At 40.6% G+C, this 25140-nt stretch overlaps 1 protein-coding gene across 2 annotated transcripts in view; it reads right to left on the bottom strand.

Annotated features, from left to right (window-relative positions):
- SGK1 (serum/glucocorticoid regulated kinase 1) overlaps positions 1 to 24938 on the bottom strand; it is a 103700-nt gene extending 78762 nt beyond the window's left edge. Inside the window, exons 1-2 of one of the 2 annotated variants that reach the window (XM_081094575.1) lie at positions 24820 to 24938; positions 24387 to 24533 (exon numbers count right to left, since the gene is read on the bottom strand). In XM_081094575.1, coding sequence (XP_080950701.1) covers positions 24387 to 24455 — 69 coding nt within the window. In that variant the 5' untranslated portion in view covers positions 24456 to 24533; positions 24820 to 24938. Of the gene's footprint in view, positions 1 to 24386; positions 24785 to 24819 lie in introns of those variants that run through there. The other variant, XM_081094576.1, reaches the window with a different exon arrangement.
- Positions 24939 to 25140: the final 202 nt, after the last annotated feature.

Below are 25140 nucleotides of genomic sequence, written 5' to 3'. Positions count from 1 at the left end.
TGCTCAGACACTGTGATAGGTTTGTTTTAATATTCACACACTACAAACATTTGGGTATGTTTGACAATAAGTAGCAACAAGGTAAGGCATGTTTAAAAGACACTCTGAGAGCTATAATTTTGCACCAGAGAACTCCAGTCTGATGTCACTATTGCTTTGGTTAATTTACTTTACTTAAAACAATAATTATAAAGAATTAAACAAGAAAGACTATGGACTACATTGCATGCAAGTTTTACAGAATTCCATATCCCATAGGAAAAATTAATATTCTTGAAGTAATGTGAGAATCAAACTTTTTATTTTCTTCAGCATATAGAGATGAAAGAAAACAAGTTTCCATGGTATTAAATTATATGGCCAGTGTCTAGGAAATTTGTTTCCTACAGAAATTGGTAGAAGAGTTTGGGATTTGTCCTACTTTATTCCTGCAAACATTAAGGAGAACTGTTTAAGTGCCATTTCAAAAGAGGTCAGAGTGAGCAAAAACAAAATTAGTCACTATAGTGAATATAAAGAATATTAAAATTAAGCTTTCTTATTTGTAAATATGATTAATAGATTTTAAAGGAAATGTCATATGGTTCCAATTTAAGGAAGAATAGAATTGACATTTTAATATCACAGAGAAATGGGGTTTTATGTGTGTGTTTTTTAATAATGGATAAATAGATTATAGATATTGATGGGCTATTAGTTTATTTGAACTAAAAGTATGATAGAAGCAGAAAGAATAAAATGGGATGCCCACAAAGGCAGTAAACTAACCTTGGACAAGTAAAAGGGCTGTGGTGGAAACAGATTGGTAGGCAAGGCCCTGGAGGTGAGTCGAGGAGAGATTTGAGAGAAGAGATAGGGATGATGGCACTTAGGAGGTTAGTTCTTGAACACATGCTCCCACTTGCTAGTAACATGTTCCTGTGTTGTGGCTGGGACAAGCGTTATTTTAAAACCACCATGGCTTACAACACATACCAACTAAACATCTGATTTGGGGAAAGAAGAGATGGAATTGGGGCTGTTTTTGTGGAAATGACAGAGAAGACAGTGTGATATAGATTGCACATGGCTATTTAAGAAACCTGTCACATTGCTTGAACTCAAATTGTTCTTACAGATCTGGATCTTGGAGTCTTTCTTTACATTTATTAGTTGGCATCTCTGAGTCCAATGGCTTTAGTGATGTACAGTTTCTACAATTTTGGGGGAGATTGTGGCAACATAAACAAATAAATTCAATACTAGGTAAGCATAGAATCTAGAACTGAATTTTTAAAACGTCTATCTTTGAAATGAACAAATGGCATTATGTTGTAATGCCTAATGCTACTGTCTATGTCTCCCAAAACTACTGAGTGAACCTTATGAAAATGACTTCAAAGCTAGCAGGTGACTTTAGAAATCAGCCAACTATGCCTTTGAAATATATACTTTAAATGTGCCTCATACACCCAATTCTGGGTGCCATCATGCAAGCACATACTCGTGGAGGGCTTCTTTCTTAAATTTTACCTTCCCCAATGTACACTTCATGCAATTGCTTGCTATAATTATTTTTCCTACTCTTCAGCAACTCTGGCTGAAATATAGAGCCAATATAAAATATAATTACAATATAATAATCATCCCTTGCCACTGGAGATGAATATAATGGACTTCCTCATTTAAAACGAGACACCTTTTAACTCTAATCATTAGTTCTTAGATGAAAATTATACCTGTTTTAAGTCCCTGTGTCTAGGTACCTTGTAGGATTTTTTATGTGTTCTAATACTGGTTAACATAATCTTGTTTCTGCTTCTTTTATTTCATTAAATTATATGCAATTATATGAGTTCAGTAGGATGTAGACTTTGATATTTTAAAAATAAATTTTTAAAAGGGGAAAGGTATTATTTCATATCAATCTGTAAAGAAACAATAAACCTTATAATTGAATATATTTTTCACTACTTTCCTAAAATCTCCATGGTGCTCTTAATTATTTGATACTTCTCATTTTCCTGGAAATGAAGAAATTTTTAACAAATATATTTTAAAATCCCTAAACTTATTCTGAAATTGAAGTTCAATTGATATTAATTTTTTAGTTAACCCAAGTTTTCAGAACTATTGCATAATTCTACAAATAGTAGCTCCTTAAAAAGAAAGCATATTTTAGAATATCAATTAAATGATCAATTCAACTTAAAACATATAAATAGGCAACCAGAAATATACTAACTAAAATTACATCAAAGTCAATGATCATAGAATTTCTTGCTTTCCTCTCCAAGACTAGGAGATTTCTAAGAGAGAAAAAAAAGTCTTATTTCTTCTCAGCAAATGAATAATTTGAACTGGGATCACCTAGGTTGCCTCTAAATAAAACTGTGAATAGACGGTTAGTCCTGGACACTCCTTAGATGTCAGTGATAGTACCTGGGGCTGCCTGAGGCCCCAAGCCAGGACATCTATCTCCACTCTTGGCGAGGGGCCCCAACTCCAACCCCACCCCTGCCCCCCTACATCACTCAGAGGTCAACCTTAGGAGGGTGGGTCCTGGAAGAGGGCTTGGGGTCATTGGTAGAGGAAACGCCAGGTGGGTGCTGGGGCATGATCAACAGGGGGTTAATGCTTTGGTGGGTGGGGGCCTGGGCTGTAAGCACTCTGCTCCCCACTGGCAGATAAGGCCAACCAAGCAGGCATTACAGAACCTGGGCTCTGAGGGGCTCCTACTCCCCCAGCCCTAAGGGCAATACCAAGGCCAGGGCTCCCTTCAACAAACATCACAGATCCTCCCCCCCCACCCCACCCCCACCCCCTACCTCTGTTCTCTCAACTTCCTCTAGGCTAGTGGTTTGCAAACTTAAGCCTGCAACAGAATCACATGCAGAACTTGTTAAAGCACAGATTTCTGCACCCCTATCTCCAGTAGATCTACGGTGGGGACCAGGCTTTGCATGACTCTGAGTTCCCAGGTGAAGCTGATGCAGCTATTCCAGGGACCCCAACTTTAAAACCACTGCTCTGGGCCTTGCAGAGTTCTTGCTTTTTCTGCTCACCGTCTCGCCTCCTCTTCCCTCAAATCAAGCAGGGGTTTTTGTAGCCCTGGTTTCCTCTCTTTCCTCACAATGAATACATACTCTTTTTCTATCCCACAGGCAAAGTTGCCAGGATTTTCCAAAGTGACTATTTACTAATCTGATTTATTTGACTATGTCTCAGCTCTCAGGAGTCTGATGGTGCGAACAAGGTCAGTTTCAAGGTAACAGCCAATTTATGTCTCTTAGTCACAAGTCTCCCTTCAGCGTGTTCCCAGATATAAATTCAGTCGTGTGTCTGTATGTTCTCTAACCTCATCTGTGCCTCCAGCCCTGCTTGTGGTTCCTGGTTTCTCACAGCCCCCTTTGCTGGTGACTATCTGGCATCCTTGTGATGCCTCAGCTGCTCAGTGTCAATGCTGGCACGAAGGGGCAATGCTGGGGTCAGATAGCTGGGGGTGGAAAACACCCCTCTGGCCAGCTCTGTCTCATTTGGTCATCACCAGAACCCAAGTAGCACAATTCGCGAGCAGAGTTCCAAAGCCCATGGAGAACACTACGCTTCCGTGTCTCGTCCTGACATCCCTCCTCCACCTCTGCACAGTCAATCCCTTGATGCGGACAGGGAAAGAGATGCTGGAATTCTCTCCCAACTCTTCACCCTCTCCATTCTCAAGGGCCTATACCCCCTCCTCCCAATTCCCCTCTTATTCCTGTGCAGTGCCTCCTTCTTCCTTCAATTAAAAATCAAAAGCACACAGGCATGTCATTTTGAATAAATAGTTACTTATTGAGCAACCCTCTCCCAATTCTAGATAAAGATTTCATTTGGAGTTTATCTGGGATACTGTGTTATGTTGTCAATGCAAATCTTTTTGTTTATATGCTCATACATTCTTAAAGCTTATTACTTGTTAGGAGTTTGTAGAAGCATAAAAAATATATGGTTACAGTGACAAGAACATGATTGTTGGCATTTGGCAGGATGGGATTTGAATTCTGGCTGGAACACTTGCTGTAACCTTAGCCATGTTACTAAACTTCCTGAGCATCAAGGTCCTTATTTACCAAATGGAAATATTGCCTGACAGGACTATTGCAAGGATGAGATAAAATGTGTGACAGTTACTGTGCACCTAATTGATATTAGCATCTTCCTTCCTTCCTTTTATCCCTATTGAGGATTAGAATCAAGAACTCTGGCCTCCTTGGTTTGTGCGTTCTTATATATGCAATCCCTCCTCTACCAGGTGATATTACTATTTTTTCCCTAATAATTATCATTATGATGGCTATCATCATTCGGTAACTATCTCCCAAACAAAATAGTTATTGTGAGGATTAATTAAAATAATATTTAGAGATTTATACAAATGTACATTATTATTAAAGGCTACTTTGATTTGCCACAAGGTTGTCCTGTTGGCTACCAAATACACTAAAATCCAAATAATTGACTAGGAAGTTGTTTTGTTTTGTTTTCTTTGGCTACTTGATGCCATATATAATCAATGACCATGTACAATGTCATAAATTTCTAAATGATGTAATTTCTGAGGTTATAGAACCTGAGTTCAATGCTTCTCCTCCATACTAGATTCATAAATGTTCAGTACTCAATAAAATAAGGACTCATTTCAGTAAAAATGAAATCAATTTTCTACCATTGTATCCAACAATAATGTCCCAACACATTAAAAGCAGGTTTCTATTTTTGAAGGTCTGCTGTGTCCAAGACACTGTGCAATTATCACCTTTTATGCTGAATACACCACAAAGCCAACATCTTCACCATTTTATAGATGAAAAATACTGATGCTCAGAGAAGTTGCTTGACTTGCCTAAAGTCACATAGCAAGTGAGATGCAGAATCTAGCTCTGATTCCCTTCAGAGTCTTATCTACTACCTCCTGTTGCCTCTCCAAAGAATGTGCTGGATCTCAACAACAAATTGGCAAACCCATTTCAATCCTAGCATCCATCATATACAGTGTGATTGATGTAATTAAATAAATCATTTCTTTAAAAAAGTTTTCCGAGTTTAGGAATGAACAGAAACAGCACTCCCATACATAGGTATGATACTTGGGGTAATAGAGAGGAACTTACTAGTCCTAGGTGTCTGCCACATCCTCTTCTCTTTGTGAGGAAAAAACAACAACATGACCTTGTCATATTGGCCACAAACAATTGTACCAAAACGAGGCGCCCGGCATGGGGGCAGCCTCCTGTCTGAGAGGGACTAGTTGCCCTATGAGAGGGACTAGTGTGAGAATCCTTCCCGTACTTAATCTTCAGTAGCAGTCTGACAACATTTTGAGGGGAGTCTGACTGTGAGACTCTCAGAGAGAACCCTCGGTCAGTAGCAGGGTGAAGATACAGATAACATAGATAAGTAGCAGGCATTTCAATAGTCAATGAGGAGGCAGGTTTGTTTGAAGCAGAAGGCTCTTCTGTGAGAGTAACAGAAAATAAGCCTGGAGAAAAGTTTAAAACTGAACATCTTTTCTAGGTATAAGACGTAATATCCTCAGAATTAGGTTTGCTAACTGGCAATGAGTTGTCCCCAACCATCTCGTGACTAGAAACATGTTTGTTCATCCTCAGAGGCCCCTTAACATAAAAGAGAATGTGTATGTAGGTCACCATGGGGGAGCCTCCATGAACCCCACAGAGAAGTCAGCCAAAACAAAATAATGCATAAAATTACAGATGTGGTTCCGGGAATTCCTAAATGCTTTTTTCTCATACCAGAAATTTTATGCTTTCTGTACATTTAATAATGTTTCCTTGGTCTATGTCTCATCATTAAAGAGGACCAAGTCAACGCTAGAAAATGTCCATTAGTAGGAAACCACATTTTATTCAATCACTCATGAACCATAATTTGTAATAATCAGTGTCAGTTTAGCTATAGCAACAGATGTTAAAACACACATAGAGACTACAAAGGCTCTTTTAATGTCAGTTTAATTTAAACCTTAATCTCAGATTTTTTCCACAGATACAGCGAGAAACCACAAGGATCCTCTTGTCCTAATGTTCCTTCCACAGACTGCAATAAAAGTTCATGTTTTGGAAACAGAGAAACCTCCTGAATCAGCAGTCAGAGCTCCTGTGTTTGCCATGGTCACACCACATGTTCCATACATTAACCTTCTTAGGGCCGATGGAAAATGTGTTCCCCTCCCCCACCCATTGTCTTCACTGTGGAGTTCTGGCCACACATTTCAGTTAGAAAGTAGTGTACTAAAATTGTAAAGTACTTTTTCAAAAACCTGGAGAGAACAGCAATAAATTTAAACATTATTTACTGAGTCTTTACTATAGACAAGTTAGTGTGTTCCTTAGGGGGATAAACATGCATAATTGAATAAACACTCACTATTCAGGAAGTGTATAGTCTAAAGAGTGTTTCCAATAGAAATATAATGTGAACCACATTTGTAATTTTACATGTTCTACTAGGCACATAAAATAAAGAGGAAATTAATTTTAATAATACAATTTGTTTAACGTAAATGTATCTAAAACATTTTCATTTCAAAATGTAATCCATATAAAATTACCAATGAGTTTTTTGTATTTACTTATTTATATACTAAGTCCTTAAACTTTGGTACACATATAGCACATTTCAATTCAGACTTGCCACACTTCAGTCAGTAATTTCACACGTGTGCTCATAGCCACACAGAGCTAGTGGCTTCCATATCAGACCCTCTATATCTAGTCCTTAAAAGAGCTGAGGATATTAATGACTGCAGTAAAAGGTCAATATGGTATAGGGAGAGAAGGAGATGTTCCATGGCAGAGAAGGCATTGAAGTTGGTGTACTAAACACTGGCTATAAGTTGGAAAGATGAAGAGTCTAGCTCACGCTGAAAGAACTGTAGAAGCAACAACTTGGGGCGGGGGGGGGGGGGGGGAGAAAGATTACATGGTATTGCAGTTCCATTCAATAAAGGTGTCTTCATTGTGCTTAAGCCAATGACAGAACTTTTTAAGGAAGTCTATGAGTTCCTGTTGAATTTTTCTACTTTACTCTCTAAACTTGTCCCCTGTGTTCAGTCCCTCTGCTTGAGTCCCGTGGTCTTATGTGGTGCCTCTCATAAACTACCTTCTTCCCTCCCGAGTCACAAGAAGTTCCCTCCCTGGAACTTAATTGGGTTTGGTGCATCATTGCTTCTAGCATTCATCATGGTGCTCAGCAGGTGGTCAGTCCTCAGTAAATATATTTAAATGGGCACATGAATGATTGCAGGGAACATGCAGAGAAAAAGAAGATGGGAAGGTGGGAAAGGTCCTGACTGAGGTCCTGTTGCTATGGCCATGGGCTCCAGCTTAAGGGTTTGTAATGAATCTTGTGAGCGGGCCAGTTGCACACCTGTCACTGCATATTTAATGTTTATCTGCAGCTCAGCCTGTGGGAGATGGTTTGGAGTGAGGAGTGGTAGATGGTGGAGAGCTCTGTTAGGAGCTTTTTGAAGGAGCTGATGAGAATGTATCGGGTCCTTACTGTAGGGGAGTGGTGGGTGTATGCATTGCTTACAAATTACAGCAGGGGAGCAAATCATTACACAGAAATTGTACTTAGAAAAGAACTTCTGCCATTTTACAGGCGAGGAAAGTGAGACTCAGAGAAATTAAGTTACTTAAAAAAATGAAACCTTAACGAGTTCATAGCTCTGCACAAATGGATTTCATTATAAAAATGAAGCCCAGGGATAGGTCCCATGTTATAGAGAAAGGGATCATTTTACAAACACATTAAGTAGTAAACACATGCAAGTGGGAAAAACGATGAAAGGGCTCCAAAATGAAAGAAATCGCTTTAAAAAGTGTTCAATGCTAGACATAACTAACCTCAAAGCCAGAAGCACGTCACCTAGTATTTGGTCAAGGTTTCTGATTTAGCAGCCGCTTAAATATTCCCCTTTTTATACCAATACACCTCACAATGACAGAAATGTCAAAGGGTTTCCACCGGATAGAGCTTTTTTAAAAGGACCAAGAGGGAAATGGAATGGCAGCCCATGACTAGGAAGCTTCTGCTCTGAGTCATATGTTGTTTGTAAATTAGTGACTCCCTTGTTTCTAGGCTGTGTTCTCAGGTAAATTCCATGGTTCTTCGTCTGTCTCAGAAGAAGGTGGGAAGAAGAGCGTATTTTCATTTTTGAAGAATTACACTGTAGAAATCTATACTTTAAGATCTAGACAATGTAAGATGTTTTATAATTTGCTGGTTTTTAATAAGCTATAAAAGTCTTACAATTTAATTGAGAAGTATTTGTAAATTTAAAAAATCTTAAAAAGTTACAGTTAATCCCCAGCTGTAGTGGCTCAGTGGTTGAGTATTGACCTATGAACCAGGAGGACACGGTTTGATTCCCAGTCAGGGCATATGCCTGGGTTGCGGGTTCAATCCCCAGTGTGCAGGAGGCAGCTAGTCAATGATTCTTTCATCATTGATGTTTCTATGTCTCTCTCCTTCTTCCTTCTTCTATGAAATCAGTATCTGTCATCTATCTATATTTATCTATATCTATATCTAATCTATATCTATATTTATATAAAGTTACAGTTAACTAAGATAAGATTACAAAGGAGCATTAGACTTAATATTTCATGAGGCTTTGCTGGTTATAGTGTCCCTAAATGGTGGAACCATTAGGGAAGAGACAAATAAGAGCATTAGATCTCTGTTTACTCATTGCTCATACTCCACTTAAAAAAAATTCAGCTAGGGCTATACAGTTGACAATGTAAATCCCAAACAGAGTCAATTGGATAGAAGTTTTACTTTATAACCAGTTGTTTTGATATCATGTAGATCAAACTTTAAATCTCAAGATTTGATAACATTTGCTTTAATAAAAACTTGTATTTAAAATGTTGGCAAAACAGAAGTCAGGCCACTTACTAAAGGATTATAATTAGACTTGGAATCCATATTGATTACATTTTGTGAGTTATGAAAAGTAAATAGTGTAAAACCAGGCTCAGGGAAGCATGGATATTAAGGTGATTTATGGAGCCATTAGAGTTATAAATCAGGTATAATTATCTGATTTAAAAAAAAAACTCGTCATCTTCACCTCCTCAAATGGTCTCATAATTCTTTGATGACGCACAGCAGAGAAGCGCTTATGTCAAACCAAAATGTGGACAAGGAAAGATAAATCGTAGGTCTGAGTTACAATGTGAGATGCAATGTTCTCTCGAGGATTTCACTCACTGACTGATTTTCAAGGCAGTGCCAGGGAGAATGAAAGGCATCAGTACTCGGGGATTTAGCAATGCACTGGCCGTATCAAAAGCTGTACTTTTGTACCCACTGGTAATCAGACGGAAGGTTGGGGTCTTTCTGAATCTTCTTCCACACACATGGTTGTGCATGTAGCTCAGGCCCTGAGCAAGCAATCTTTGTAGCACTGAGGCCAGCCTCGCCTCCTTCCTCTCAGCCCTTGCTCTCCCCCCTTCCTATCTTTCTTTTTCTGCAGCACATTTCCCATCTAGTGTGTTTTGCTTTTTTAAAAAAGAAATTGTGGTGAAATATACATCAAATTTATCATTCTAACCGTTTTTAAGGGTGTAGTTTTGAACATTCACATTGTTGTTCAGCCATGCCAACATCCATCTCCAGAACTCTCATCTCCCCAAACTGAAACTTTGTACCCATTAAACGCTAACTCCTCACCCCCACTCCCTCCAGCCCCTGGCACCACCTTTCTACTTTCTGTCTCCACGAATGTGACTACTCGATGTACCTTATGTAAGTGGAATCATACAGTATTTGTTTTCTTGTGATCAGAGTGCTTTACATCTTATTTATTGACTAGCTCACTTCTTGAGAATATGAACATCAGGGGCAGGCATTTCTGTCTGTATTATTCTGTTCTATGTTCGGTGCCTACAAAGTCCATGGGATTTAGTAGAGTCCCGATAAATATTTGTATGGATGAATAGTTCAGGAGGAGCCACAACACTACAATGGGGTGAGAACAGTCTGCATTGAACAGAGGACCGCGGAGCATTCACTATGTGTTGGGCACTGTGGATACGGCAGAGATAAGCCACAGGGCTGGCCTCAAGGAGCTTGTGTCTGTGATAGAGTCCAATGAAGGAAAGGCAGCCATACCATAGTGATATCAGAGTCATACCTGAGGAAAGTTCACTGCTAAAGAAGCAGAAAGGAAGTGTCTTCAGTCTTGGAGGATCAAAGAACAGGACTCTCAATGGTGTACCTAACCAAGCCTTGAAGAATGAGTGAATATGGGCCAGGTCAAGAGTACGGATTTGAGATCAGAAGAACATTTTAAGGACGTTTAAGGCCTTGACTCCTTCTGACAGATTGGTGAAACTTAAGGATTCCTTCCTAGAACAAGTTTTTAATGAATAAAGTAAAATCATAGGGTAATGAAGGCAAATCAATCATATTAAAATACAGTTAGCAAAATATTTTTAAAAATATTTTTATTGATTTCAGAGAGGAAGGGAGAGGGAGAGAGAGATAGAAACATCAATGATGAGAGAGAATCATCGGTTGGCTGCCTCCTATACACTCCACACCTGGGATGGAGCCTGCAACCTGGGCAAGTGCCTCGACTGGGAATGGAACCATAACCTCCTGATTCATAGGTCGATGCTCAACCACTGAGCTATGCCAGCCAAGCAGCAAACAATTTTTAAAAATATTTTTAGTATTATATAAATACTCTTAGTACTATAAGTGATTCTTTGTTAATGCATTAGATAACAAGGTTTATATGAGAGCTAATAACTACAAAAATATCTCAGTAATGATAAGGATACACAATATATTGTGATACCTTCAACAACTGTCATGTGAATGAAAATATCTGTGATTTCTATTAGTGATAACAAACACAGGTCCATTTTTTTTCATCCAAGTTTCTGTAAAGGGTTTGTAAACCCCAGGTTTAGCCCCTGGACTGATGGCAGGATGGCACAGTTGGGGAAAGGTAAACTAATCCGCACATTTGGAGAACGGAATTCAGTGGGTGAGGAAGGGGAAGAAGAAGGCAGGGAAAGAGATGAGGGGGCGAGAGAGGATTGGAGGATTGCAAGCACCACATCTTAGTAAGCTTTATATGCAATGCTAAGGAGTTAGGACTTTATTTTGAGATTGTGATGCATCGTTGAAGTGTTATAAGTGCAGGGATACCAAGCTGCAGCTTGTGTTTTAGGAAGCTCTTCTACACTGCAGTTTGGAGGGTTCCATGGGGCAAGACTGGCAGCAGGAGGCCGATTAGGAGATGGAGGCACTTCTCCAGGGAAGGATCTAGGTCTACTGAGCTAGGAAATGACAATGCAGACAGTTAGTAAGCAAATGGAAGTAAGAGTTAAAAGTGGGTTCCCTTCTACTTCCCACTAGTAAACCCAAGACTCTGACAATGCTAGCATGAAACTGAAGAACTGCATTTCAAGTCTCTGAAGTTCCTACAATAATAGATCGTGAGCATCGAATGCACGGTGAAAACCACACCAGTTGCCAGAGAAGTGATGTGATGTAATGGAAAGAGAATGTCACATGTCATCCATTGATGTGGGCCTTTCTATCTGTGTGGCCATGGGGAAGTGACTTAATCTTTCTGATGCCCAGTACCCCTGTTAGTAAAGTAAGGTTAAGGACACTTGCATTCCTGAGTTGTGAGACACAAGGGAGAAAAAAAAAATCATCAGACATTTTCTAAATGAAGTGCTATGAAAATGCCACTTGTGCTAGCAGATTATAATCAAATAAGGGGTAATTACTACTGTAAGTCAGCATTTACTAAGAGGTGAAGAGGTATTTGAAGAAAGCAATCTGAGCAATTCATAGTAGCTGGGTAAGCATTGTGGATCACATGGAAGTACAGCTGGCTCTGGAAAATACGTAGAATTTAGTTCAGTGTGGGGTCAGTGTGGGGTCAGGGTGCAAGGTGAACAAAAGGAGGACTTTCCAGGCAGAAGAATGGTTAGAGTGATGAGATGGAAGCCCAGGTGGGGAGTTGTGCCAAAGAGTGCAGGGGAGAAGATGAAGTATGCTAGATGTGTGCAGAATGGGGAGGGCTTTGAAAACTATCCAAAGTGGTCAATTGGCATAAAGTAAAACCTATAAAAAGTATGGTCCCTAACATTATTATACTCTGGCTCAGTAAGCCACCAGGGCACCAGGGGGGTGTGTGTGGAGAGGCGGGGAGGGGCAGTGTCCCAATAGGAAAAAAGATTTTCAATCTGGACTCTTCAATGTTTGGATATGTCTGCTTATTCTAGTTTCAAAGAAAGAATTAGGCTACTTCCTTCAGACAGGGTTTTAGAGCCTCTGGTAGCTTTTCCAATCCCCGTGAGTTTCCTTTTGTAGCCCTCCCCTGAGGTAGGTGGGGATGAACAATATAATTTAAATGAAAGCATAATATTAGCTATTCTCAAGAGGGTCTCAACATCTCAGTTCTTCACAAAATAAAATGCTTCTTTTATTCAGGAAAAGAAAATATATCAAGAAGGCCAATGAGACCAGATAGCCGCAAAATAGTAGCTCTTGGAGACAGTAAACAAGTTCACTGCTACAAAGAAGGAACCTGGCCTCGCAGTTAAGTTTGCCACTTCTCTCGATGAGGCCCCTTCCACTCTCACTGCCTGTTTCCACAGGAAAACCTCCTACTGTGGGAAACTTGTCCATCTGGCTAAGTGCTGTGATTTTTTTGTGGGAAAGTCAAGGAGGTGAAAGACAGGAAAGAGTAGATATGAAGGGAAGAGTCAAGAGGCTCTATAATAAAAAGTTCAGTCAAAAGACAATGATGGGCCCAGCTGGTGTGGCTCAATGGTAGAGCATCGACCTAAGAACCAAGAGGTCCCAGTTCAATTCCTGGTCAGGGCACATGCCCAGGTTGCGGGCTTGATACCCAGTGTGGGGTGTGCAGAAGGCAGCCGATCAATGATTCCCTGTCAGCATTGATGTTTCTCTTTCTCTCTCCCTCTCCCTTTCTCTCTGAAATCAATAAAAAAATATAAATAAAAAGACAATGATGGTTTGCACCAAGGCCCTGGAGATCAATAGAAGAGGGTTTTTTTTTTTTTTTTTAAAATCTGTTTTAGAGATAAACTCAGTAAGATGGGTCGATGGATTGCATTGATGTTGGAAGAAAAGAAAGAAGGATATTTGTAGGTTTCTGGCTCTAACAAATTAGTAAATGACAGTTTTATTTATTGAGCTGGGGGAAACTGGAGAAAGAACAATGCCAGGTAGGGAGGAAGAACAGCGCTCAATTTTGGACGTGATGGGTTCAAGGTGTCTGTGAGACATCTGAAGGGGAAAATTAAGTAGACAACGGGGAATAGGCATCTGGCATTCAGAGAACTGATGAATTTATGGAAGTCGTACGGATTGTATTTAAAGTGTGGGAATGAATGAGCTTGTGTGTTGCTGGGGAGGAGGCAGTGTCCGGGAAAGTGAGAAAGGTGGAGAGCCAAAGTAAGAGGGAAAAGAGAGAAAGAGATGGTGGGGGAATGGGGCTCATTAGCCAGGGCTTGAGCCTCAGACACTCCTCTAATGGAGGCAGAATAGAGCAGAAGCCTGAAAGGAAACTGTCCAATAGCCCGGAGGTGGGAGAACCTGGGGAGTCTTGTGCCCAGAAACCACACTGAGTTTCCATGGTGGGAGTGGTCCCCCAAGGAGGCAGGCAAAAAGGGAATCCTGAGGGGGAAAAAAAGTGGATTTTTCACTAAATTTTGAGTATTTTGTCATGAAACAATAGATAACAAATTTAGTGCAGTTGATACAATTTGGAAAAATCGACTAGATTTTGGTGGGACAAACTGCAAGCATTCTTATACTTTTTACTGTGAGTCCAAGTGGCTTATGTTGTCTATCTGAGGTAATAAGTCTACAGGTTAAAAGTTAGCTCTGCTGCAGCAGTTAATTTCATCTGTTCTGAAATAAGCATTTTCAAGAAGAAAAGTTAGTAGAGAAGCACTCCATACTTTAGAACTACACTTTTTCTATGTGTACTGGTTATCGTCATGGTAATGCATTAGTATAATGATGAACTACTTTTAATATTTGCAACTAGACCTTCATAGTTGCTCTTTGCTTTTTTAACTAAATGCCTTTTACATTATTTTTAAAAACATCAGAAGCAGTTTACAATGAGATACACATTAACAACAGTTAATAGCATAAGATTAAAACCAAATTCAGCAACTCAGAGTTATTTCTAATGATGTGTCTAATTCGTTCACTAAATTTCCCTTTAAATTTAGCTTTGAGTTTCCTGGCAACTGAGACAGATGTGTGGGATTGTATCAGGCTAAATGTAATTTCCTTCAGAAAAAAAAAGAAAGCCTTTAAAGAGGAATTTATTATGTGGATCTTTTCACGAGGGACAGTAAATGATAGAAAACAATGGCTTCAATAGAGGTCTCATTCTCATTTAGAATACAAAAGTTCCTCCCACATGGAGTCTTAGCAGATGCCCTTGTTTAAAACAAAACAGAACAAAATTTAAAGGACTTTTAATTTTTATGTGGGATTTTAGATAAACTCCTTTTCACTCTCCCTCCTAGATCAGATTTTCATAATTTCCTCTTTTTATTTGTTTCAACAAGAATTTATTGATGACCTTCAGGAGCTTGACCCTGGGGTGTAAATGTACAGAAAAGCTCCTGTCCTCATAAAGACCATAGTTTAAAAGGATATTGATTAATGTTAAGGACATTAATTAAAAGCCTATAGCAATATGTGATTATAGATTGGCTGGTGCCATAAAGAAACGTACAAGGACCTATAAAGAGTGTATAACAAGGAGATGTGATCCAAGTTCCTAGGGATAAGGTAGCTGGGGAGAATAAAGAAAAATGTAATTTCTCATACCCCCACCCCTATCATAATGCCTGTCACATGTAGGTGCTCAATTCATGTTGGCTGTTCATGCTGCAAAGAAAAAAGAAAATAAAAAGGGAAGGGGTAGAGTTTCAACACCAATTCTGAACCTGCTGTTTAAAAGTTAATGACTTCAGGAAGAAAGGTACTGATAACTTTTCATTGCTCTATCTTTTGGAAAAGAATGAAGTGTATCACACAAGAACTGACTGTCAAGATATGAGATGAAAAAAATTACACATTCTGAAATTCCATCTGAATGAGGTCAGGTCTCAAGGGTTACTCTTGACTGCCTGATTTAAGGTGTGGGCCCTTTTACGTAAAAGCTGGCAATAGACAAATAGATACGACTACTTCATCAGAGCTGATAACTGAGGCCCTGAATACAATAAGTGCCGGCTCCTACTTCTTACTAGGTAACCGTTAATCTTTGAGGTCAAGTAGTTAAAGGAGAAAGCAAATTTTTTTTGTATGTTCTCTATTGAAGCTCTTTAGAGAACTTCTTTTACAGATTGTTATTAGTTAGTTGCAAGCTCTTAGGTGCCACATTAGACATCTCATCAATGTAGCTCCTAAAGCTTCATTATATAACATTGAGCAGCAATCTTTTTCCCAATTACTATTCACTTTCCCTTGAACCACATTACCATTTTCAACATTCCCTTGCCTGCCAAACCTCTGTCTTACCTGATATTCTGCAGTGTTACAGATTTTCTGCAATAATGTTTCCCAGAACTTCAAAATTTTTAACAAAGTAAAAAATACTACCTTAGAGCCCATTCTCTTGGGGATGCTCCATTTCAAATAGAAATGGGGCTTCAATGGCAAGGATAAACCTTTGTTAATAGTTAAATTGTGTCCACCCCCAAATTTATATGCATTTGACCCTTGAACAAGACAGGGTAAAAAATCCAAGTATAACTTTTGACCCCTTCTCCCCAAACTTTATTTTTTTATTATTGTTATTTTTAAAAAATATATTTTTGTTTATTTCAGAAAGAGAAAGGGAGGGGGGAGATAGAAACATCAATGATGATAGAGAACTACTGATCAGCTGCCTCCTTCATACCCCCTACTGGAGACTGAGCCCACAACCCAGGCATGTGGCCTGACTGGGTATTGACTCATGACCTCTTGGTTCATAGGTCAACACACAACCACTGAACCACATCGCCTGAGCAATACTCACAGTTTTCTTTCTTATGATTTTTTTTTTCTGTATATAAACCAAATTAGTACTGGTCTAAAAAGATTCTGGGTTAAAAGGAAATATGGTCTTTTTCAGAAAAGATTATATTTGCGAGTAATAAACATTGAAAAAATATTTATACCCAATGAACATCCCCCTCCCTTGGCATATTTTAATGTTGATCCTATAAAGACTTGAGTCTTAAAATGTTTTAACAGTTTTGGGAACCTTTTCACCTTGCTATTCCTAGAAACAAAAATCTTTGAATGGCCAAGGTGTTCTATATTGGGCGATTTCACTCTAACAGACTCAGGTGGTAAGATGTTCCTGAAGCCACTGGGTTAGAAAAAACACAAGCTCTGTGTTTTCTAAGGAGTAAGAGTCTAGGGGTATTTCACTTCAGGATTTTCTCTGTTTTGCCTTAATGTGAGCTTATTCTCCAGAGATGGGGTGGGGAGGGGGGCTGAGAGAGAGAGACAGAGAGAGAGACAGAGAATGGGGAGGGGAGATATTAAAAAGAAGAGAGGAAGGAAAAAGGGACAGAACCATATGATCAGTCATTCCCCAAGCAAATGGCATTTTGGGTGAATTCCCTGACCTAGGAAGGGAAAAGAAACCAAGGTGACCCCAATGCTATAAAAATAGCTAAGTGGACTCTTCCCAGAAAACTGTCCCAGCAGCCTCTGGAAAGCAAATAGAGGAATTTTGGCATCCTGCACTACCAAGGGGAAGATTCTCCTACTGCCCTAGTTACAGCCGTGCCTTTTATTTTTTTCTGCTGTAAATACTTACAAAATTGTTATAGAATGTTGTGAATAAATAGGTGTGAAAGTAAACAAACTCTAACAGTAATCCTTTCTCCAACTGTCGGAGCAGTTGCATGCGGAAGCCAACGTGGTCCCTAATGTGATTTGCTGTTTGCTTTTGTCCTCCTCCTGCCTCCTTCTCCCCTTCCTTCTACACATAATCTTCTAAAATTTGCCAGCTGCACTGTGTGGTCAGTCTGCCAAAGAAGCCTGGCTACTTGCTGGGTATGCCTGCTCTTAGACCAAGGGCAAGAACAGGTGGCTACAAATGCCCTTCTAATTTGGGGGCCAGGAGGGTGCCCTGAGGCTAAGGGCCAGAGAGTTTGCCTTCCCAATAGGAAGAACTTGGAGAGATCCAAGTGCTTATTCCTTTTGCCCTGTGAACTTAACTTTCTTAATCCCCATAGAAGGAATAAAAGTCTTTGTCCCCGTGTTGGTGTGGAGCCAGCAATTCCATACTCAGACAAGCTGACAAGCTAGGAACTGAGTCTTGAGTCAGCAGGCAGGAAACAGCATTCCACTGGCAAGTCTGGAGTTCTGGCCTGATCTGCCAGTGTTAAGATTGCTGATATTTACTACTTAACTTTTTGAGCTTGCTTCTAAAAAAAGTAACTGGTATGCATTTAAAGAAAACACCACACTTTAAAATATGCTTTCTCATCTGTCTGTAGCTTGACCTAAATTTCTAATTAAACTTTTCTATTGACCCATTTCTAATTACAATTCTAACACTTATGCTTTTCTAATCAGAAATCTCCAATTGAGGACATGTATTTTAATGGCTCTCCCCACCTTCCTCCATTTTAGATTTGCTTTGTCTTAGTAAGCATTGACAAAGCATCAAATATGGGTGAGTTCAGGCTATATAGCTTACTCCTGCGTTATATATGAAACCAATACTTCAACACCAGTTCTTAAAAAAGACAACATAAAACTTTCAAAGAACTCTGCTACAATTTTCACTCAAAACATGTCCCAGGTACGACAGCAGAATGAGAGCCTACCTCAGACAGCTTTCTTGAGAACTGCATAGGGGACAGAAGAGCTACTGCCTGGGAATGGCTTCTCACCAGTGTTCACAAGCAAAGCCAACCCTAACCAGACAAGGTCACCCTGCTCTGTCCATCCAAACCCTCCGGGTCTTAGTGGTGGAAGTGGAAAAAGCATCTGGAGTTCAAACTTTTTTCATACTCGGTGGCTCCTAAGACCATGTTGAAAATGAGAGGAAGTAATCATTGGAAAGATGTTTTTAGAACTCTAGGTAGAATACATAATACAGAGCTGTATAGTATTGAAGTCAATGATTTGTGTTAATATAAAGCAAAAAGAGATGAATTAATCAATATTATGTCTGTCTTGCTTGGTCTAACAGGAAACACATTGTCGTGAAGTTGTGGTGTGGGCGTTGGATGAGCAAACAAGCTAAGGTCAAAGTCTCCCAAGTACTTGCCAGCTAAGAATAGTGACATTTGTCTTTGAATCAGATTTATTTTATTTTTCAAAGTCTTTCTTTATATATAATCCATATCCTAACATCGAGAGAACTAAAATGCATTAGATTCCTAAGCCATTTATTTGTTTCAAGAAGGAAGAAGGGAGAGGAGGAAGACAAGACAATGACTTAGGGACAAATACAATAATTCACTCATTCATTCATTCATTCATTTAATTCATACTTTCATTTAACAAATGGGGTTTGACAAGTATGGGATACAGTGGACAAGGGAACAGGGGATCTCTGTCCTTAAGGACTCCAGCAGCAAGCACATGGCCCCAGTCACACTGCACTGCAATATCAGAACTGTTGCCTCACCTGTAGCTCCCACAGGTGTGCTGTGCTGTTGGAGCACATACAGGAGGAACTCAGCTCAGATTTTAGCTACTTCTGAAGAAAGCACAGTAGAAGCTATTGAAGTAGCCACCATGGTTCCAGAAAGTATGGTCAACTATATCTTGGAGAACTCTACGACAGACTTCTGATTTGTTGGGAAGCATTGTTACTGCCCTCAGGAGTCCCTCGGGAAATGTATCTCTCCATAGCTGTAGCTACCAGCCAGCTCCACCCTCAGTCCCCTCTGGATCATCTTCACAGCTAGTTTCCAGTGGTGAGAGCTAACCCTGCTCCTGTGTTAGCATCACAGAAGTTCACTCCCATGATGCAAATGTGAAGCTTGGTGGTGCCAAAGCTGACCGCCTGAGTTTGAATTCTGGCTCTATGGATTCTGGCTCTCCCTAGCACTATGATCTTGGACCACTTAACCTCTCTGACCCTCAGTTTCTTTGTCTGTAAGACAGGCATAATGCAGTGATTACAAGGGTTACACTAGTAAAGTACTTTGAACACTGACTGACCCTCAGTAAACACTCAATAAATTCTAGAGCCTCTGAAAAGATATGGAGGATTTCACATAAGTAAAGGACCTTTGTTATCATTCCAATTCAGATGCTTTTAAGCAGACATAATAGAACAGAAAGAAAAAATAAAATGCAAAGGCATGCTACTGTTCATGGGACAGTTATGGAAAATAACCACTTCAGAGAGCTTTATTTCATTTCTCAGCTCTGTTAGAGTGAACGTCATAACTGGGCTGAAAACCTTTGCATGCTTCCCCATCATGTTTAGAGAAAGGAGGAAGCTGGAGGCAGTCATACCTTTTCACTTCCCTCTGACCAGGCGGGATTGTATAACAGGCAGGATAGACAGTGGTTAAGGATATGGACTCTGAAGCTGGGAGCTTTGAATTTAAACCCTAACTCTGCCACTAACTAACTGTGTGAATTAGGGCTGGTTCCTCCACCTGATACATCTGTGAAATCAGGACAACAATAATATCTACCTTCGTGGGTTTTGGTTTTTTTTGTTTGTGAGAATTTAAATAAATAATATACTTAAGCCTCTTAGAACAGTGCCTAGGAATATTAGTGCGATATAAGTGATTGTTATTAGAAAATTTATTGTCATTAAAGAATAATACAAGGAATTGTTCACAAAATCATAAAATACCACCTCAAGACAGAAGTATCTTACCGAAGTTGTGGTCACTATGCAATTAGCTCTATGAAGACAGGAACTGTACTTTCTTTCTTCTTTTTGTTAAAAAAAAATGCACGAGGTTTTTTTTTTTGAGAGCATAATGAAGAGCAAAGCACACCAGATCTGGAAGTGAGGTCCAATGAGAGGATTTCTAAGGTTCATTCCAAATCCAAAATTCTATGTGGCTAGATGCCCTCTGACATTTTACAAAAACTAATGTAATTATGGCTGTGGAAGTCTTTTTTACCTACTGTGTTTACAAAATGGATGATCAAGTTGAAGAGAATGTCATTTGTTTGTGTTTTCTGAGTTACCGTGCAAGAATCTGAATCACAAACAAATCTTTAAAGCCATGAAAGTAAATAATTTGTAGCACAACTGATAACTTTTAAAGGGCTTGGATTGTGACACTAAAACTGTTAAGGACATTTTCCCATTCATCTGAAATGACTTTTTAGAGACTCTAGGAGTAAAACATAATCCATAGGTATCCAGTGCTTATTAATGCATTAGAGAATGAAAGTAGAACTCTTACCGAGTTTAGCTTAGCAACTCTCAACTATACGAAAACAAGCTGATTTAGCTGAGCTTTTAAGACATGAAGGTGGAAAGCACGAGGCTTTGGGGGAACAAGTACCAGGACTGCATTTCTTCAGACTGTGTCCCTGTATGCCGGTTCCCCAGAGCTGCCTGGTCATGGTCATCGTCACGGCCACTACTAGGGCTAAAAGGAGTGTCCAGAGGCTTGTCTGCCTTCACAGGTCTGATAAGCTAGGTAGTGGCACAAGAATTTTAATTGGGGGGAAAAACAAGATTCTGTTATAGAAAAAAGGAAGAGAGGGTGATTTGAAATAAAAGTCTGGATTAAGAATATGGGTTTTGGATCAAACAAGGTTGAAATGTTAGCTCTTTCTCATTTTGGCTTATTTCACGTAGCATAATACTTTCCAGGTCCATCCACTCTGTCCCAAAGGGTGAGAGACCCATTTTTTTTTATAGCTGCATAGTATTCCATAGCTTTTTTATTCATTCATCTACTGATGGGCACTTGGGCTGTTTCCAAATTTTAGCTATTATAAACAATGCTGCCATGAACATTGGTGTACATATATTCTTTCTGATTGGTGTTTTTTATTGTTTTTTTTTTTTTTAGGATATAGTCCTCGAAGTTCCATTTTTAATTTTTTGAGGAGACTCCATACTATTTTCCATAGTGGCTGCACCAATCTGCATTCCCACCAGCAATGAACTCGTGTTCCCTTTTCTCCACATCCTTACTTCACATGATCTCACTTATTTGTGGAATCTGATGAACAAAATGAATTGACTAATAAAATAAGACCCGAAGCAGGGAGGCATGGAACAGAATGACATACCTCAATGTGGGGTTGGGGGGACGAGAAGAGATAAACCAAAGAACTTATATACTTATATGCATAGCCCATGGACACGGCAATAGGATAGTGAAGACCTGGGGCGGGGTAGGGGCTGGAAGGAGAGGGGGGAGGGGAGAAAAGGGGAGATATCTGTAATACTATAACAATTAAAAAATACATTAAAATAAATATAATTTATATATAAAAAAATAAATGTTAGCTCTGCTACTTTTTAGCTACATGACCTTGCTCTGGCTGTTTAAAGTCACTAAGCCACACTCTTCACACACAATTATTTCTTCCTACTTCATAAGGTTACTGTGAAGATTAAATAAATAATACATGCAAAGCACTTGGCCCATGATGTCTAACACAGAATAAGCACTCAATAAATGAATGGTAGCGTCACTTACTCTCCTAAATGAATGGCAGGGGTAGATAGTCCATATTCTCTTTGGATGAGCTTCTCATGTTCCCTCTGGAATGTCTCAGAGGCATAGGAAGCACTGTCTAAGCTTTCTGTAATCAAAATTTGGGTTCAAACCTCAGTCTTTTTAGTAAGTCCTAAAAAAGCTATGACCCCCCCCCCCCCAAGATCCATTCACGGTTTTATGTGGGCACTGAACAAAGGGTTCATTTTGTAAGACTGTCCAGCTAGGTTAAAAATAAAATATGCAGAAATGTGTGTAACTTTAACAATGAAATGTAGGAAAAATGGATTCTTCTTAGCTGAAAACAAAGGCATCCTAGAATGTGAGTGAGTATGTAAGTTCACAGACAAGGTCTGCAAAGCAAGGGCACCAACATGGTAACAGCAGTTACCTCTGGGGAAGGAAGGAAGATCGGGAGGAAGATTGGTATTGTCTTAACAGCTATTTACATATTATTTGTGTAACTAAAAGCCAAAGCAAACAAACAAAAAAGCAAAACCAAAAACAAAGTAATGGTTCAAATTGAACCAGTAGACAAAAATCACGGAATTTATCCCTGGGGTTGTCATGACTGGACACAAAGTCATATTTTGCGTAGTTTGCCATCCTTGAGGAGTAAGAAAAGCAGGAGGAGGGATTCCTGATCCTATCTCTAGCAAACGACAGACACAGGTTCAAGGCAGATGAAGCTGCCTGTCAGATCTTGCTGCAAACTTCTTTCTCATGTACTCAGATAAGACCTCAGTACCCAGGCTAGTTCTTTGCAAAATTCAAGGTCTACAGAGGCACCAACTGAAGGCTATTGGTAAAATTATGCTTTTAAGGGGGAAGGACAATGGTAAATTGGTATATCAATTAGAACATTTCAATAGGAAAAAAAGAAACAACTTTTAAAAATCTACTTGACAGCCCTGGCCAGGTAGCTCAATTGGTAAGAGCATTGTTCTGATATGCCAAGGTTGTGGGTTCAATCCCCAGTCAGGGCACAGAGAAGAAACAACTGATAAATCAATAAATCAATAAATAAAAATTTTGAAACAATCTACTTGACAAACACTTGGTCAATTAAAGATCCCTACTGAGGAGTTTTACATGATCACATCTCCCTGTGTGATGACCCCCTCTCCCCCAAAATCACCAAATAAATTCACTAATTAAAAGAGTAAAGAGTTTAAATACTGAAGTATGGGCTATGACCGCTTTTATCCGCAAAACAGTGGCTTGCCGTTGGAACTTACTTCACAAAGGGCCCTTTCCTTGGGAAGAACTATTTGGGCTGCAAGGAAAACTAAGAGACACCGGAGCTCTGAGAACTTGCACGGCCTCGCTTTGGTCCGGCTTGTTGTCGGCACCGGAGAGACCGACCTCGCCTGGCACTCGGACTCCTGCCCATGAGCAGCAGCCAGGACAGGGTGGTGTTTGCTTTGGTTTTAACACATACGTTTTGGCCATGGGCCTGGAGGAAGATTTTGATTTACTGAGCAGAGCTCAGTCAAAGGCATGTGGGAGCCTGTGCTGGCCCTCTGGCTGGGCCTGACCTGCTGTTGCCAGCCCGGGTCCACTTAGTGCAGGGAGGGAGTCCAGCCCGGTCCGTAACTCACTGGGTCCTGCTGGTGGGTTCAGTGAAGGACTGTGTCGGGAGCAGCATAGAAAGAACCTGAATGAAGTAGCAATGAGTGGAGAGAGCCATTTGGATGGAATTGCCCTGGGTATTAAATAGGCCGGGCAGCTGGGGGCTGAAGGAAGCTTCTGTTGCTTAAGAAACTCTCCATAAGAGTGTCATTCACCAGCCCATTAACAGTTATTCATTTCGTACCTCCCACTAGTGTATACATTTGTAGATGTATGCAGAGCGCCAGTGGGACCATGACAATGAACTGAGTTTATTATGAAAAATCTTTTTTTCCTCCTTCATAACCAATGCAACATTAATGCTATGACTGGACAAACAAGGACTTTAAGACATAAATGTATACAGCAGCATGACCTGATATTACCGCTTGGATTCAGACCGCCCAATGCTCTCTCTAAGAGATAGGCAGTCTACTAAACAACATGAAGGCAACTTGAGACAGAGGTTTCAAAACGCTGGATCCCATCCTTTCTGGAAAAGGTCATTCCAGTCCTCTGTTAGTTTTACCGGGATACACTCAGCAAGTTCCTGGCTGAATGGATTTGGGAAGCCAGAGCGGCTGCTTCTGACAACGAAGATAATGCAGCACTTGAGGCTGAGTGAATGAAAGGGGTGAAAAAAGTTGAACCCTTCAAAGATAAGAGAGAGAGAGAGAGCTGCTGAATTAGTCCCTGACTAAATTACTAGCCACAGCTGTATCCAGGTCAAGTCACTTGGAAGCTGCCTGTAGTCTTGGGGCTTTGATTGGGAAATTGCCATTCCCAACTCAAATCCTCCTGAAGGCATCCCAGTCCAACCCCTGTCCCCAAAGCAACTCTTCCTGGGCATCCCACCCGACTCCCCCACATTTGCATCAAGGCAGGTGTCAGTCCCTGCTGGACCCCTGCCACCAGAAGCAGGGCTTTCCTTCAGGGCTGGGCAACAAAACCTTAGGCTTCCCACAGGCCAGCAACCAAGGGCGTTGAAGAGAGGAGCAGAACACAAAAGGAACAAACAAGACCTGCCCTTACCCGCTTCTTAAAAAACTGGAAGGCTGAGCATTTCTTGACTGGGAATCCATTCATGTCTTTGTTGACCATTTTCCACCGCGGGAAGTTCACAGTGACAGATCCAGGGTGGCACTCGCCCGGTTAGTGCATCTGGTTCCGAGTTCCCTCCTGGAGACCGCGAAGGAAGACAAGACGAGCGGGATGGAGACTCCAGCGGGGCCCGCAGGTTGTCACTCACACATTCTACGGCAGTGGCGACTGCAGCAACCTCTCCCCGCTTTCAATGGTCACCGGCGGAGGCTTCTCTCTTTCCATCATTGTTACGAAACACACGCATCATTGCGACGGGACCCTGGAATGCAGCGGACTCCCAGGAGATGCTGTGGCTGCTGCAGAGAGCGGGAGAAGGACCCCCCCCCACACACACACACACCCCTGCCGCGCCCCCAGCTACCTGGATGCTCTGCGGCGGCGGGTGCAAGTGGGCGATCGCCCTGCTCCAGGTGATGCGCTTCTGGGTGCTGCTCGGGAGGAGAGCTGTTTTTAATTGTGCAAGTTCCACTGGGAGCTGTAGTTAAGCAGCTGAGAGAAGGAGTAAGAAAAAGCAGATGCCAGAGGGAGGGAGGGAGGGAGGGAGAACCGCGCCAGAAAGGCACAGGGAGAGAGAAAGCGATGCTGGAAGACAGTGATTCATGAATATCTGAGTAGCGGATGGAGAGAGGGCATCAGCTCAGGACGTGCTGGCTGAAAAGCACTTGACTCCCCGCGGGCGGGC

The sequence above is a fragment of the Myotis nattereri genome, assembly GCF_964212035.1.
Source record: "Myotis nattereri genome assembly, chromosome: 6".
In the NCBI taxonomy this organism is placed as follows: domain Eukaryota; kingdom Metazoa; phylum Chordata; class Mammalia; order Chiroptera; family Vespertilionidae; genus Myotis; species Myotis nattereri.
This window is presented reverse-complemented; position numbering and strand designations above follow the sequence as displayed.